The 16,117-nt window shown below is 44.4% G+C and overlaps 1 protein-coding gene across 4 annotated transcripts; it reads right to left on the bottom strand.

Moving 5' to 3' along the window:
• Positions 1-11,680: 11,680 nt before the first annotated feature.
• Positions 11,681-14,783, bottom strand: LOC125536115 (putative F-box/LRR-repeat protein 23). 4 transcript variants are annotated; one of them, XM_048699253.1, is made up of 4 exons: positions 14,361-14,783; positions 13,911-14,073; positions 13,490-13,828; positions 11,681-12,777 (listed from the first exon to the last, which is right to left on the bottom strand). In XM_048699253.1, the coding sequence occupies exons 2-4, from the start codon at positions 13,994-13,996 to the stop codon at positions 12,273-12,275; spliced, it is 930 nt and encodes a 309-aa protein (XP_048555210.1). In that variant the 5' UTR covers positions 13,997-14,073; positions 14,361-14,783; the 3' UTR covers positions 11,681-12,272. The 4 variants fall into 4 exon arrangements, with proteins under 4 accessions (XP_048555210.1, XP_048555211.1, XP_048555208.1 ...); XM_048699254.1 differs by having other exon boundaries at positions 14,365-14,783; XM_048699251.1 differs by having other exon boundaries at positions 13,911-14,112; positions 14,361-14,782.
• Positions 14,784-16,117: the final 1,334 nt, after the last annotated feature.

The raw sequence follows: 16,117 nt of genomic DNA, 5'->3' as shown, positions 1-16,117 counted from the left end.
CAACATACTTGAAGAGAGCCGCCATCAACTGGCCCATGTCATTGCATTCACGCTTGAGCCGCCCCAACTTCTGCTTCAGAGGTTCAAAACGGCAGTTTTTCTCCAACATCAAGACTACTGAGCCGGCATCCATCCTATCATATGAATGTATTATCTCCTTGACCCGGCGCACCCAATGGGTTGTAGATTCACCGTCCTCTTGTTTACAATTAGTCAGGTCCACAATCGACATAGGTTGTTTACATGTGTCTTTGAAGTTCTGAATGAACCGGGCCTTCAACTCCGCCCATGAGACGATAGAATTGGGTGGCAACCCCTTCAACCAAGTACGAGCTGTTCCATCCAACATCATAGTGAAATACTTGGCCATTGCCGCGTCGCTGACCTCCAACAACTCCATAGCCATCTCATAACTCTCAATCCAAGCCCCAGGCTACAAGTCGGCCGTGTAATTAGGCACCTTACGAGGCCCCTTGAAGTCCTTTGACAAACGCTCATTATGTATGGCCGGCACCAGGCAAGGGACACCTGCGGTTCTTGTGGCCACTCCTGCCTCAACCGAGGTTGCTGGATAAGCTGGAAAAGTCTGATGAGCCGCATGCTCCGCTGCCAGTTGAACCGCTCGCTCAGCCTCTTGCCGGATCCTCTCCTGATCCGCCAAGTTAAGGGCTCCAGCCTGTACCGACTCATGCCTGTGAGGCCGGTTGCGGCGTTGAGCATTGCTTGACATGTCAGCTGAGTCCATATGCCTACTGTAGCTTGGGCTCCGACTCGAGCGAGGAGTTGAATGGATCCTGTCTCGACTGTAGGAGTACGCATCCTGCTGTGCCAGAGCTGTTTGAAGAAGTTCTCTCACCCTTCGCGTTTCGATTGCCGCCGGCGAGTCGCCTATCATCGGGAGAGCCGCCAAACGAGTCGACGCTACAATGAGGTTTTCCAAGGGATTGCAGAAGTGACCCGGCGGTGTTGGTACATAATGAGGCGGAGCGGTATGTACACAAGGTGGTTCCATGGCGCGTGGTTGAACCGGTGCTCCGGGCGTCGTGAATCGATTTGCCTCTGGCGGGTTGCTTGCCCCAGCCCCGGGTGTATGAAAAAGGTTCCTAGGATCGAGCATCAGAGGTAGACGTGACTGAGTTTTCTGATGCCTTCTTCGCATGACCTCGTTTGATGCATTCAGATCCACCGAGAGCCGGAAAGTCTCCGCTTGAAGCTGTTGAGCACGAACGTCCAAAGACGCCCGCTCCGCTGCCATCCCGACCTCCTCTGCTGCTAAATTTTCTTTAGCTTGTACCATCTCTTCACGTACGCGTGCCACCTCTGCTTCATGCTGGGCTTTATCCGCCGACTCTACCACGGCAGTCAACAGAGTCATCAGTTTATCCATGAGGTCCATTAGAATCTGAGCCGGGGGCGCACAGGGTCTCCTGACCCGGTTGCGGCCGACCCGGTAGTTGTTGCTGCTGCTGCTGTGGAGTTCTGCTCGGGCTGTGTTCCTGCCATGAAGACTCCGGCCCAATTCGGCGGCTCAAGGGGGTCCGGAATACTGCTGCCATCGGAACAGCCCCCGAGCATGCCATCCTGCAACTGATACAAAGAGTCCGTCTCGCCCGTTGATGATGTAGCGTCAGAACAGACGGCCGTCTCATCGCCATCCACCGATCCTTCAGAGTATTCACCCTCGTGGACGCAGCCTACGAAAGCATGCTTCACGACAGATTGAACACGGGTGGTCCTCGCGCGCTGAGCCGTTTCGACGAGGTTGGGGTGGACGTCCGGCTTAGGGCCCGACTTGCCGATCTGGCCGATGAAGACATGAATTCCGCCGAAGGGGACCCGGTACCCGTACTCGATTGAGCCGGCCTCGGGGCCCCAGCCTTCATCGTCGATGTAGAGCTTGCCGCGACGACTCTTGGTCATCCGGCCCACAGCGTATCCCTTGAGCCCTTCGAAGTTGCCCTTCAAGAACTCAAATCCACCATGCGCTGGCCCCACGGTGGGCGCCAACTGTCATGGAATTGTCACGGCAGATGTCCTTAGTGTCAGGACTTAGTCGCGAGGCCAACGCATCTATGTGGTAGCTTGAAAGGGGTTGAGCGGGATGAGAGACGCGATGTTTTACCCAGGTTCGGCCCCTCACGGTGGAGGTAAAATCCTACATCATGCTTCATTGATATTGATGATGCTCACGGTTACAAGGGTGAGGTTTCGCTACCTCTATCTCAAAAGCTATTGATTTGTCTGTATAAACCTTTTTTCCTTGGGGAGCCTTGTCCCTCCTTATATAAGTTGAAGGGGCTGGCTTACATGTAGAGTCCTAGTAGGATTAGGACTAGTCTCTTTTCTATTACACGACAGATAGGAATCCAGGTCTTATTCAAACTGTTTAAGTCGGCCTGCTGGGCCACCTCCCATGATGGGCCGCGGCCTACCTCCATGAGGATACCCGTGTCCTATATCCACGACACGAAGGTTTCATTCCGTTTGGACTCCGTTTGATATTCCTTTTCGGTGAAACTCTAAAATAGGCAAAAAACAGCAATTTGGGTTGGGCATCGGTTAGTAGGTTAGTCCCAAAAATGATATAAAAGTGTAAAATAAAGCCCATTAACATTCAAAATAGATAATATAATAGCATGAAGCAATCAAAAATTATAGATACGTTGGAGACGTATCACCAGCTATTCGTCCGCGACAACAGGCATAAGCGCGGGGGCCCAAATCTACTACTCAAGGGCGGGGTCCATCTACGTGGCCTCCTCCAGGGACACATCCACCTAATCCCAAAAGGAGGGCAGAGGATCCGCGGGCTGCTCCTCCTCACCCCCACCCCCCACCCCCCAAAAAAATTGAAGACGATGGGTGCTCCTCTGGGTTTGCCATTAACGAGGACATGGCACCAATTCGATCGGTAACGAGCCGCAGCCAGAGAGGACACAGCTCACGTCGTGGAGCCTAATCGGAGGTAGACAGTTCGGTTTGGTAAAAATAGCAATTTGCCACAGCCATTTCGAAGCACCGCCGCCCATTCGTCCGCGACGGCGGGCGCGGGAGTGTGGGCCCAGATCTGCTGCTCTAGGGCACTGTCCATCTACGTAGTATTCTCTAGGGTCATGTCCATGTCCGAAAGGGGGCTAGAGGATCCGTGAGCCAATCCTCATCCCCAAAATCAAAGACGAGGTGGGGTGCTACTTAAGTGCGCATTGACCAGGAAGTGGCACCAATTCGGTCGGTAACGAGCCGTAGTCGAAGATGACACAGTTTGCGTCGTCTCTCGTGAAGGCTAGTAAGAGGTTGACAGTGGTCAAAATAGCAATTTGCCACGGTCGTTTGGGAGCGTCGTCGGTCGTTGGCGACGGCATCAGGCGGACCGTCCTGGGTTGGATGTGGCGGTTATAGGAAAAAGATGACCAGATGAAGGAAGAACTTGACCCTGTCCTTTTCAATTTTATGGCTACGAAAATCAACTTGCCCCCAAACCATTTTTCGGGCAACTTATTCCTAGGATATCATACATTTCCCTTCTAATGATTCTTAGTAGTTGACTATGTGAAAGGATCGATACGGTCGACTAGAGGGGGGTGAATAGGAGACTACAAATTTTAATCTTTCTTGTAGATTTTAAGGCTTAGTGGATAAAAGAGTTCACTAGATATGCAACTAGGTGAATGCAACCTATATGACAAGCAAGCTCCAAGAAGAAAAGCTAGGCAACAAACTACTTAGCAAGCCAACAAGCATACAACAACTAAGAAAGGTGCGGGAAAGGATTAACCACAAGTGAGACGAGGACGCGGATTTTAACCCGAAGTTCACTCTTCCTTGGGGAAGAGCTAATCTCCGTTTGGAGCGGTGCCGGAGCCAAAGCTTGCGGAATGCCACCAAAGGCTCACCGTATTCTCCTTCGAGTCACCCCCAACGGATGAGCCTCGAACCACTCGGGGTTGGTCTTGAAGGCGACCACCACACCTTTACAAACTTCTCCGGAGCACACCACAAGCAAGGAAGCTTCCGGATGAACCTCTAACCGCCTAGGAGCCCAAGCTCCAAGAGTAACAAGTCAATGGGGAAGAAATGTTGCGGGGAACGCGATTTGGTTTGGTCAAGTTGTAGATCGGGTCTTGCTCTCCAAATCCCCAAAGTTTCAACAAGTTTGGGTGGAGGGATTGAGAGTATTGAGCAAAATGGGGTGTAGCAATGGTGGAGCTCAACAAGACATAGGGTTGAAGGTTGGAGGAGGAAGAAAGGCCTTTCTATAGTGTTCATGTGAGGGTGGGGATTTCTGCCCGTTGGACCCCGTGCACACGAGCTAAGTCAGCCCCGTGCGCACGGGGTATCCAGAGACAATCGCACCACCCTGTGCGCACGGGGGTCAAAAGACCCCGTGCGCACGGGGTATCCAGAGAGTTATGCAGTACCCCGTGCGCACGGGGGTCAAAAGACCTTGTGCGCACGGGGGTCAAAAGACCTCGTGCGCACGGGGTACCCAGTAACTTACTGTTGCAACTTTCTGAGTACCACAGCACACACACTAGGTTCATATGAGGTGGTTGGAGTGGGAAGGGTAAGAGAGTAAGGCTCGGCAAAGACATTCCACACAACATTTGTCCACACAGACCCCTCTTAATAGTGCGATCTTTCCTACGACTCGAAGCAAACCAAAACTAAACCTTCGAAGCGTCGAAAGACCACGCCTTTGTCCTTTTTGAAATGGGGGTCGTACATCTCCATCGCGGGCGCTTAGAACCAATAACCTGAGATAAACTTTAGCAACCGATATTAGTTCAACTTACCACATTGTCATCACACCAAAATATAGCTTAAGTGCCATTAGCACTTTCACTATGTTGACCAAGCATTTCGTAGGCTTAAACCTAGTGGGCCCAAATGTCAACCTTCCAATAGGAGGAAGAAAATATTGGAAAGAAAAACCTCAAACACGAGACCGCGCTTATGTTCAAGTAGAGCGCATAACTAGCAATCGAAGTTGCAATTCTGTTACATGATACTACTACTTATACACATAGGACGTTTGAGTGGGTTCTTCATGTACGCCCCGAGCCACCATGTCAACCCAAACCACTTTGAAATACTATGTTTTGTTGTCTCTAATCAATCGGATCGACTTCATCATACTGATTACTGTTCTATATTTTATGATGGTATACACATTGTCTTGGTAGATCAATTTTTCTTCATGCCCTTCTAAAAAGACACTCCCTCTATTTTATTTACTTCGCATATTAGTTTTGTTCAAACTTTGTAAATTTTGACCAGGTTTATACAAAAAAATACCATTAGAATCATCATTGAATACATACATACATACATACATACATATACATATATATATATATATATATATATATTTGTTAATGTGAAAGTTTAGATTGTTTTCTACAATCTTGTTCAAATTTTATTGACTTAGGTCAGAGCTAATATACAGAGTAAATAAAAACAGAGGGGGTACTAACTTCTCTGTTAATGCTAACTCATCAAACAAACGAGCAATTTAACTCTGTAGTCAAACAAAAATATAAAGTATTTAAGATAGAAAAATCATCAGATGAAAATTCATTACAAACATAAGAGTGAGTAATTATACATAACACTTCATAACTAAACATCGTACTAAAGTTGCAACAACATTAATTATAGATAGGCTAAAAGCAGCTAATGAGACATAATGCTAATCCTCCTCGTCAGAGGAGATGTCATGCACGATCGGTGCGGTTCCGGAGCCTGATGCCTCACCATCTTGGGTTCCCCTGGGCTTCTTCGGCACCGGCATTCCATCGTCGGCGGAGAGTTGCACATCGGCAGGGAGGTGCTCCTCCACCACGCGCGGGTCGGCTAGAAGGGGGGTGATGGACTCATCATCGGCCTTCTCGACGGCGAGGTATCGCTCCTCCTCCCATGGTTGGAGGGGAACCACGACATCGTCGCCATGCACCTCCTCCTCCGACGAGCTCCAACCGAAAGCCTCCTCACCTCATTCGTCCAGCTCGAGGAATCGTACGACACTATGACGGTCGGGAGGTGCTGGAATGAGTACGTGAAACGATTGGTCGGGAGGAGCCTCACCATGGCATTTTTGGGCCTGATTCATGTGAGGTTTGCGAAAAATGGGTTGCAGCAGGAAAGACCTTGGCTTTGTGAAGGGTGCCAGTGGGAATTTATAACGGCGAGGAGGTGAATCAGCGTCGGGCCAGCTAGTGGGTCACTTTATCGAGGGAGAGGAGGCAAAGCGGGTGATCAAATGAATTTGGGACGCCTAAGTCTGAAGTGATACACAAAAAAAAAACATACATCATTGACCAACCACTATAAACATCTCACATAGCAAACAACCAGTGATGAATAAGGGTTAGGTATACTCATTAATCAATTATCTTTGACCGACTTAAAATTAGCCGGTCTGTGATGAGTGGATAGATTAGCCCCTCGACAGTCATCACTGACGCCACTTTGTTGGCGGTCAGTGATGACCCTTATCAATGACACGTGGTCAGTGGTCGGTCTGCGATGAGGGGTCAATAGTGATCGGATTTGTAGTAGTGAATACGTAGTTCTTCAAATACGGATACCTGGTAGCCACATGTACTAAAGGAGCGTGTTGTCAAGGGTGTATTGGACCACACCAATTTCAGAGTTGTGCTTTTGATAACGAATGGTGTGGTTTTTATAAAGCTTGCCGACGAAGATGGAGTGGCCCTTTTTTTTTATCATTATATTTATGAGTGAAAGGCCACAAATTTAAGTTCTGGAAGGTTGACAGAGTACGTGTGCTATGGTTCAAATGGCGAGATAATAACAGCATACATGTGCGATGAGATGTGTGTTCTATAGTTCAAATGATGTGCTTTTGCTCTTTGCCTGTGCCACTAAGCCACGCCACAAAGTTCTTTAGCCTAATTATAATCAACCCTAAGAATGAAATGGACTAGTGATCATGCTTTGGTATCTGGTCATTTGTAGGTCACAAATATATACTCCCTCCGAGGGAGCAAGTAGCAATGACATTAGTCATGTAGGACAAGAATTAAAGAAAATATCTACCTCTCGCTGTCGAATGTCTACAAGCCAGATTTTGCAGAAGCACCTTCTATACTAAGATCCGCATGGTCTGTCGGCATGGCGCTTGCCGCAGGCCCGCAGCCCCCACTGCGACAGCGCAAAAATAGTGGTGTCGCTAACGCAGTCGCCTTCAGATTGCAACTGAAACTCTCCTCGCAGTCACACTGTTGCAGCTTTGTGAAACAACTGGTGGGCCAAGATTGCAAAGGCAAAGGCTTTATATATTTATTTTTTATAAACGAGGCAAATGCTTTACATGATGATCAAAATACTCAACACTGACGAACTGTAGAATTCTTGACTCTGTATTCTCAGCCCATACAATTCAGTATCCAAACCGTTAGTTTTTATTGGCATGCAACCACATCTCTAGATGATCACAAGCAATCATAGCTTGCACAAGGAGAAGAACCATGCTTCTATACTAATCTTAAAGCAGTACAGTAAATTTACTATGAACTGCTTCTTAGTCCAAAATGCTCTACCAATCGTAACAGGGACGAGGGAGGCTCAGAAGAAATGATTTGTGGCAACCGCATGCAGCGGAAGGGGAGTGCCATGGCATTGGTATTATCAGGTCCAAAACCAGATGTGTCACCCACTATAAAAAAAAGCAAGAAAGTACTCCTTGATTTTTATTTTTCCATCAGATATATTGACACATCGAACCAACAAACTCATGGAATTAAATGTAAATCTAAGGTTTTTAAGCTGGACTGCTTCACTTCCATGGGTAGGTTCTCTCTTTTGTATATTCCTCCCCCTAACCAGGTACGTTTTGGACTCTGCTCCTTTGTTTTCATTTTTGATAAAAGACTGGGGTTGTTGCTTGCAATACATAGTAAAAGTAAAAAATATTTCTTCTTGGTGACTCACATCCAGGGTACAATCTAGGATAACAAAGAAATATTTGGCCACTTTGGCAATCTTGATATAGAATTTGCAACGACGACAACCATAAGAGAAAGATGCCCATGCACATGCCCATGCAAGATGCCCATGCATTGCACGGACCAAGATGCATTTATGTCTAAGACTAGCAAGATGTCCATGCATTGCACAGACCAAGATGCATTTATTTTACAAAAACTGTTGTGATTGACCCATGCGGGAGTAATCTCACGTGTAAAAACTAACGACATCTGCAGGTTTACATAACTCAGCACATACACCGCTGACGCAGACCCTCTCCGACTCTGACCTCCGCAAGCACGTTGACAACGCCATCCGTGTCCCAACAACTCAGACTGAGCGGAATGGGGGAGACGAGAAAGAGGAGAGATAAGGTGAGGAGTGGGCTGCGGTGCTGGTAGGTGGTCGGACTGAATGGAGGCATGGGGATGGACGCCGCCGACAGCTGCCGCCATGCCAGATTGTTCCAGAGGCTTCCTTTTTTAATTGCTCAACAATGAGGTTGTGGGAGATAAGGATGAACAAGGAAGGCCTTATATGCAAATGTGAAGAGAGGTGCGGATACCTTTTTGCAAAATTGCCATAGTTTGTTTTCTATCCGTCAGATATAGATCAGACGGTATATATTGTAGGATAGCAGGCATACCATCATCACCAAGTCTCTTTATAAGAGTAGAGATAATGATAATGAATCTCTTTGCTTCTACAATCATCTCCACACAAGCTAAGACATTACCATTGGAATCATCATAAAGTTGCTCGTTTGATCCTCTAAAAGTCAAACTGCGATTACCAAGAAATTCCACAATGACAACTATTCTGAATAAAACTTGCCTTATGTGTTCCGTCTCCTTTGTGATTTGCCGTTGTGACTTTTGTCAATTGTTTCATGCTTGCTTAGTCTAGTTCTCGTTTTATTCCAAGAGTTCATATTATCAATATGCTTGACACTATCCTCATGTTCTTTCAGTGTCTCATCAGTATGCCTCTGATCACTAAATCCATCATGCCCCAATGAACTCTTGCACTTCATAATTGAAAAGCTTACAACGACAAAAACACTTTATTGGCGTGTTTTGAATAAAATAACCATTTTCTATCACACACACACCTCTTCATTGCTCATTTTTCTATAGTAAGAATGGCTATACGAAAAATGTCTTGAATTTCCATCCAAAGAATATTCAAAATGTTCTTCCATTTTAGGTCCCTTGTTCAGCTCGTTTGCCTCCACCTAAAATGGAAGAGAAAAGACTGGAGAGGGGGCCTAAAGTGGAAGAAGAAAATACAGTGTCCTTTGGATGGAAATCGAAGACAGTTTCCGTATAGCTATTACTCTAGAAAATTGAGCAATGGAGATATGTGTGATAGAAAAAGGTTAGTTTATTTGAAACACGCCAATAAAGTGTTTTTTTTGTTTTAAGCTTTTCAGTTCTGACAAACGCAAGAGTTCATTGGGGCATGATGGATAGTAATTGGAGACATAACCAAAAGAACATGACGCTAGTGTCAAGCATATTACCAACATGAACTCTTTGAATGAACTGAGAATTAGAATGAGCAAGCATGAAACAATTGACAAACAGCTACAACAGGAAAGGAGAATGAATTCATAAGGCAAGTTTTATTAAAAATAGTGGTCATTGTGAAAAAAAATCATATAAGCGCAATTCGGCTTTTAAAGGAAGAAGAAAATACAGTGTCCTTTGGATGGAAATCGAAGACAGTTTCCGTATAGCTATTACTCTAGAAAATTGAGCAATGGAGATATGTGTGATAGAAAAAGGTTAGTATATTTGAAACACGCCAATAAAGTGTTTTTTTTTTGTTTTAAGCTTTTCAGTTCTGACAAACGCAAGAGTTCATTGGGGCATGATGGATAGTAATTGGAAACATAACCGAAAGAACATGACGCTAGTGTCAAGCATATTACCAACATGAACTCTTTGAATGAACTGAGAATTAGAATGAGCAAGCATGAAACAATTGACAAACAGCTACAACAGGAAAGGAGAATGAATTCATAAGGCAAGTTTTATTAAGAATAGTGGTCATTGTGAAAAAAAATCATATAAGCGCAATTCGGCTTTTAAAGGATCAAGTGAGCAACTTTATGATGACTCCAATGATAATTCCGTAGCTTGTGTGGAGATGATTGCAGAATTTTACTTGGTAATGCAAGAGCATCTTAGATGTATTCAAACAAAGAGATTCATTATCATTATCTTAGCCACAAAATTCAAAATGAGTTGATTTTTCTTATGGTTGTTGACGTTACAAATTTTATTATCAAGATTTTTAAAGTGGACAGATATTTCTCTATTATCCTAGATTTGTAATCCGGATGTGAGTCACCAAGAACAAATGAGTATGTTGGTTTGATGTGTTCATATGTTTGATAGGAAAAAAATTGAGTACTTGGGTTTTAAAAGTGGTTGACACCATCTACTTTGGGACTTTTCATGGTATTAGTCCATTCTATCTATGAAGTCCTTCTACCGTAATAGATGACATTTGGGGGGGGGGGTGCAATGTCGGTTAATTGAAATAAATTCAAGATCTTTGTATGTGTTATGTGCTTGCTACGATCTTAATCTCACTTTTGTGATATGGCTAAATTTTTATGGTAAATATGTTTCCTTTTTTAGAATTATATAACGAATATATGTATTATTTTCTGGTTCTACCAAAAGATGAAAAGTTTTGGTGATCCATTTGGACGATTTACCTGTGAAATCTTTGAACAATACTCGTTTGGACAGTCGGATTAGAAGTGTCAAAGCAATTAGAGTTCAAGCTCCTAAGCTAAGATCAACTTTGCCTGAGTTAAGTGAAGATAGTGGTACCGTACCCAAGGATAGGGGTGATGAAGTGATTGGCAGCTATGAGTTTATACTTGGTATGGTCATTTGCCATGGCATTCTATTTGTTGTTGATTCGGTGAGCATGAAGTTGCAATCACCATCCATGTGTGTTGAGTCCCCATGATACAAATAGAAGGTATGAGGAATTACTTTGACACTTACAGAAATGAAGGGTTTGATTCTAGTGTGATCATTGCTAAAGAAATCGCAACTAAAATAGATGTTGAGCCATCATTTCCAGTAAAGCCTCGTACTCCCAAGAAGAAGCAATTTGATGAAATTGATTATCTTAGAACCAAGATTGAGAAGGATTTTGAAGTTAATTAGTTTTTGTTTATGGTTGATAAGGCAACTTATGGTATGGAGATTTTTTAGTTTGACAGAGAAGTAGCTTGTTATCCTAATATTTCTACTGCATATCGGATTTTATATTTACTACGCCTGTTACTGTGGCATCAGCTGAAAGAAAAAATTTATAAAGTTGAAATTGTTGAAGAACTACCTGAGATCTGAATTTTAGAAGAAAATTTTAACGTAATATTCTCTAAGAATTATAATCAACCCTAAGAATGAACTGAACTAATGATTATACTTTGGTATCTGCTCATTTCTAGGTCACAACAGGTGAATCAAAAAAATTCTAAGTAACAACGGTATTGATCATGTAGGACAAGAATTAAAGAAAATATCTACCTCTCACAGTCGAATGTCGACAAGGCAGAGTTTGTAGAAGACTTCAGATTGCAACTGAAACTCTGCTCGTTGCAGTCACACTACTGTCGCTTTGTGAAACAACAGATGGGTAAAGGCTTTATATGATGATCAGATACTCAGCACCAACAAATTCTAGAATTCTTGACTCTGTATTCTCAACCCATACAATCTCCTCCCCTGTTCTTCAACATCCAACCCGTTAGTTTTTACCGGCATACAATCACATCTCCAAATGATCACAAACAATCATAGCTTACACATCAAGAAGAATCATGCCCCTGGTAATCTTAAAGCGGTACAGTAAATTTACGAAGAACTGCTTCTAGTCCAAAATGCTCCACCAATCGAACAGGAACCAGGAAGGCTCAGAAGAAATGATATGTGGCAACTGCATGCAGCAGGAGGGGCGCGCCATGGCATTGTTGATGGTGATGGTGATGGTGATGTGCGTGCTGTGCTGGATGCAGAGCACAACCTTGACGTAGCTGGTGACCAAGGGATCAACACTGTATGCGCGAGCTTGGGAACTTCTTAGAACACCACAAACCAGAGTTTACCTCTGCATTTGGTCTGCAGTATCAATATCATAGATTACCAATGTGAATACCCACCTGAACCCTTCATGCCATATCCCAAATGACAAAAGTAGCCATGCTAGACCAATATATAGATAGATTGATAGCCGTTGGAGACAAATCATCACATTTAGGAAGATCTCCAATCGTCAAACTTGTCCGTGAAAAGGCTATCATCAGGGTGAAAACAGTAACGGGAGTACAACTGCTGCAAATGCTGCAAAGGGGGGAGAATCAGCGTCTTGATCCTTGAACACTTCGCTCGCAGGGTTCCATCCACAACGATGTTGCAACAGTCGCGCACGCAGAGGCGCTCCATGTGAGGGCAGCCATCGATGATGGCAACCAGCTCCTCTGTCGTGATATTGCAACCGACGAGAGTAAGGTATCGCAGCTCGTGCATCATCTCGATTCCAAGTGCCCCATCTCTTGTACCCCCATACGACCCTTGCCGCAACATGAGACGCTTCAGCTGCGCACATGCTCTGCTGGTGACCTCATATGCGTCGCCATCAACAAATGGACATAGGGAAATGAGAAGTTCTTCGAGCAGAGGAAGCTTGATTATCAGCTCAGTGAATGCTTCGTTGGAGACATTGCAGTAGTCAAGGCTGAGGCTCTTAAGGGAGGGTGATCTGCGAAAAAAAGAGAAGGAGATCATAACACTGTTGTAGCATTAGGGCATAACGAGATTCAACTTGTTCTTTTTTGGCAACTAGTGTAACGCCCGAGCGTTGCTACAGAATAAAAAATAATAATTTAGTTTTATTGGGTTAGTAGTAGATAACAACCAATGCCCGTGGAATGCTGCGAAAAAGAAACTCAACCAAGCAGCCAACATTGCACTTGTGAAAACTGCAGTGGTGGGGGGCACTATTTCAAGATATGGTTTTTCCCCTTCCAATTGGAGAGGTCTGATGGGTTCTAGATGGATGAGGGAGATTGGGATGGAGTGGGGGAGTGAACTCACCACCACTGCCACTAACTCCAATTTATAAGATAGTAGAGATGATCTACCTACAGGCTACAACTCTTGGCTTTATAATTTCCTGTATAAAACTAGGCATGGAGAGCAAATAATGTGATTACAACAGCTAAACATCAAGTACTCATGTATGTGTTTTGACCTCATCTATACAAACCACTAGTTTGACTACATTCACTCAGAAATCCCTGCACGAATCTCATCTATGTGAACTAGTTTCACTACACCCGTTAACGAATCAGTGAGCAGTACCCAATAAATTAAGAGGCCACCCAATTTTAGCTTGAAAGAAGAACGAAACAACTAGTTTGTGTGGTCTGATTTGGAACTTAGACACAAATATTCTACTAAAACAAGAGTACCTTTCTGCAATATAGTTGAGAAGCTGATCAGTAACAAACTCGCTCCCTGCGAACACCTCGAGCTCCCCATTGGAGCGGTCCACGGCGGCTTTTGCCATTGCACACAAGACATCGTGGCTCTTTTTCTTCTTCCCTCGCAAGACATCATGGTGCTCCATGTCGACATATCGCCATAAACTAGGTACTTTTGCCGCCCCGAGCCATGAGTGGCACACAAGGCCTGCACCCATGAGAATATCAACTGCGCCGAGTTTGGTAAAGACTGAAGCAAGCACATCAAGAGGCAGCTCGGACCAGTCCCTGACGGCTTCTGGCTGCACCTCCATTTCATGGGAATGACTGCAAAGAAAGGGTGGCATCACTGATAACAAACTACTCGGACTGATTGATCAAAGAACACAAGTTGGCAATCATAGGGTACCTTAGGCGGCGGCGACAGACATCCCGCGAGACAACAAACGAGACGCCGCTCATCATTATTGGGGACTGAGGGGAAGCTTGAAGCATCCTTCTGAAACGCTAGCTCGTGAAAGAGCTCTTTTATTACAAAAAATCAGCAGTGGAATCTAACTCCCCGGAATAACCTGTTTCGGGAAAAAGAAATGGCACGCAACCTGTGTGAGCTGCACAGCAAGAATTTCTTATCAGTTACACTAAAATGAGTGGGCTGATTGCATGACGCATTGAAATTTCAGATCTTTACAAGAAACTGGAGCTACAGAACTGGAGAAATTGGTAACAAAATACGGAGAATTCATCAAAACGATGCTCACAGTCACAGGAAGGCAACCTAAATTATCGATTTTTATCCTTTCCGCATGTAAGAAGGGGGAAAGTCGTAATCTTTTTGCGGGTAAGAAGGTGAGGTTACCTACTCAAATCAAACGACGGCAAGGGGAGCTCTTTGATCTCATCTGCGGTCCGCTCCCCGAACGCCCTCCGCCACCCGCCGCGACAGACACGTGAGGACGCGCTCACGGCCACGGCGAGCCGGCGTACCTCCACCAGCGAGCGAACCTTGTGCCTTGGAATGCCTTCCCTACCCTAGCGAGGTCAGATCCGGCGGCGGCGCACCCACGCCTGGCCTGGCGCCGCCCGGAGGCTGGCCGTGACCTCGGCAGGGGACGTGAAGTCACGCTCGGAGCAGGAGGACGGCGGTAGGACCGTCGCCGGGACACCGCCAAAGGCGCCGCTCCTCGTCGTCGTCGCTGCCCCTGACTGGCGAGAGAGAGGTGGGTGCGGAGGCCGAACCACTCGGGAACAGTTGAAATACCCCCGTTTGTATCCTGTCGCCGTTTCCTTCTCCTTTTGAGATTTTTTTAGGGAATCCTTTTTTTAGACAAATTTTAGGGAATCCTTTTGGGATAAGGAACGGAAACTAATAATTGTTGGGCCATTAACACACTAATACCAACCACAGGCCCGTAAAGCCCAATTTGCCCAATGTGCCTTCTTTCATCGGGTTTTTCTTTTCGGCCGGAAACATCGCTCCAAGTTTATTCATTTGCAAAGTTCGCAGGGATCATTAGACGATCATGAAAGTACCCAGTCGAATATAGCGGCCTACTGCAAGAAGTAAACAAAACTTCGCTATACTATGAGCTACGCGCACCCTGCACGGCTGCACCGGGCGCTAAATCTTTTTTGACTACTACCTCCGTCTCGGTGAATAAGTCATTCGCATAGTTTAGATCGATGATTTAACTAACTAGATATGTACTATATGTGACAAAAAATATATATTTAGAAACTACATTCGTGTACAAATCTAGTGATACACTTTTTATGACATATAATACATATTTAATTCCTCAACTCGATGATCTAGAACTACGCGAATGACTTATTCACCTAGACGGAGGTAGTAGCTTTTTACTTTTTTTCTTCCTTTTGGTTTTTTCTTCCTTTTTTTTTACATGTACCTTATTTTCATTCCATGAATAATTTCAAACTTTGTGACTTTTTAAATTTGTAGACATTTTGTATACTTTGCTACAAAATTAAAAGGACCATCATGATTTTTTTTGAATTCATCAACATTTTCTAAATTATTTAACGTTTATTAAAGTAAGCGAAAGAAATATTAAATTTTGTGAATCTTTTAGAATTTCGTGAACATTCTTAAAACTCATGATTTTTTAGAAAAAATGGAATTTTATTTCTTACTATTCATTTACATATATGCACACAGTGTGAACATTTATCACTTTAGTAGAAAATTACTTTTTTTAAGTTTAAAAACGAAACTAAAAATTGTTTAGTACTACATGTGAAATGAAAAAGGGGGCAAACCAGCAATTTGTGCCCCGCCCAAGTGTGTCCATGTGACCGCTTACGCTTTTATTCAACGCCCAACATGCAGAATAGGGGATCTCTCCACCGATTTTATCATGTTGCATATGTGTCGTGAGTGCACCCCCACTAGTTTGTCGCAGCGGATGGTCGAGGGGCGTTCAAGAAGGGACGGCTATGCACCACGGCTCGACTCGGACGTCATGTTACCTTTTTTGTTTCATTTTATTCTTCTATTTTCTATTCACATTTTTGTTTTTATTTTTTATTTATATTTCAGTTTGTTTCTACTAAAAAATATTCTAAATATAAATATTACAAATAGATACATATATT

This window comes from Triticum urartu, chromosome 2 (assembly GCF_003073215.2).
Source record: "Triticum urartu cultivar G1812 chromosome 2, Tu2.1, whole genome shotgun sequence".
NCBI classification, from domain to species: Eukaryota; Viridiplantae; Streptophyta; class Magnoliopsida; order Poales; family Poaceae; genus Triticum; species Triticum urartu.
Note: the sequence above shows the minus strand (reverse complement) of the source record. Positions and strands in the feature narration are given on the sequence as shown.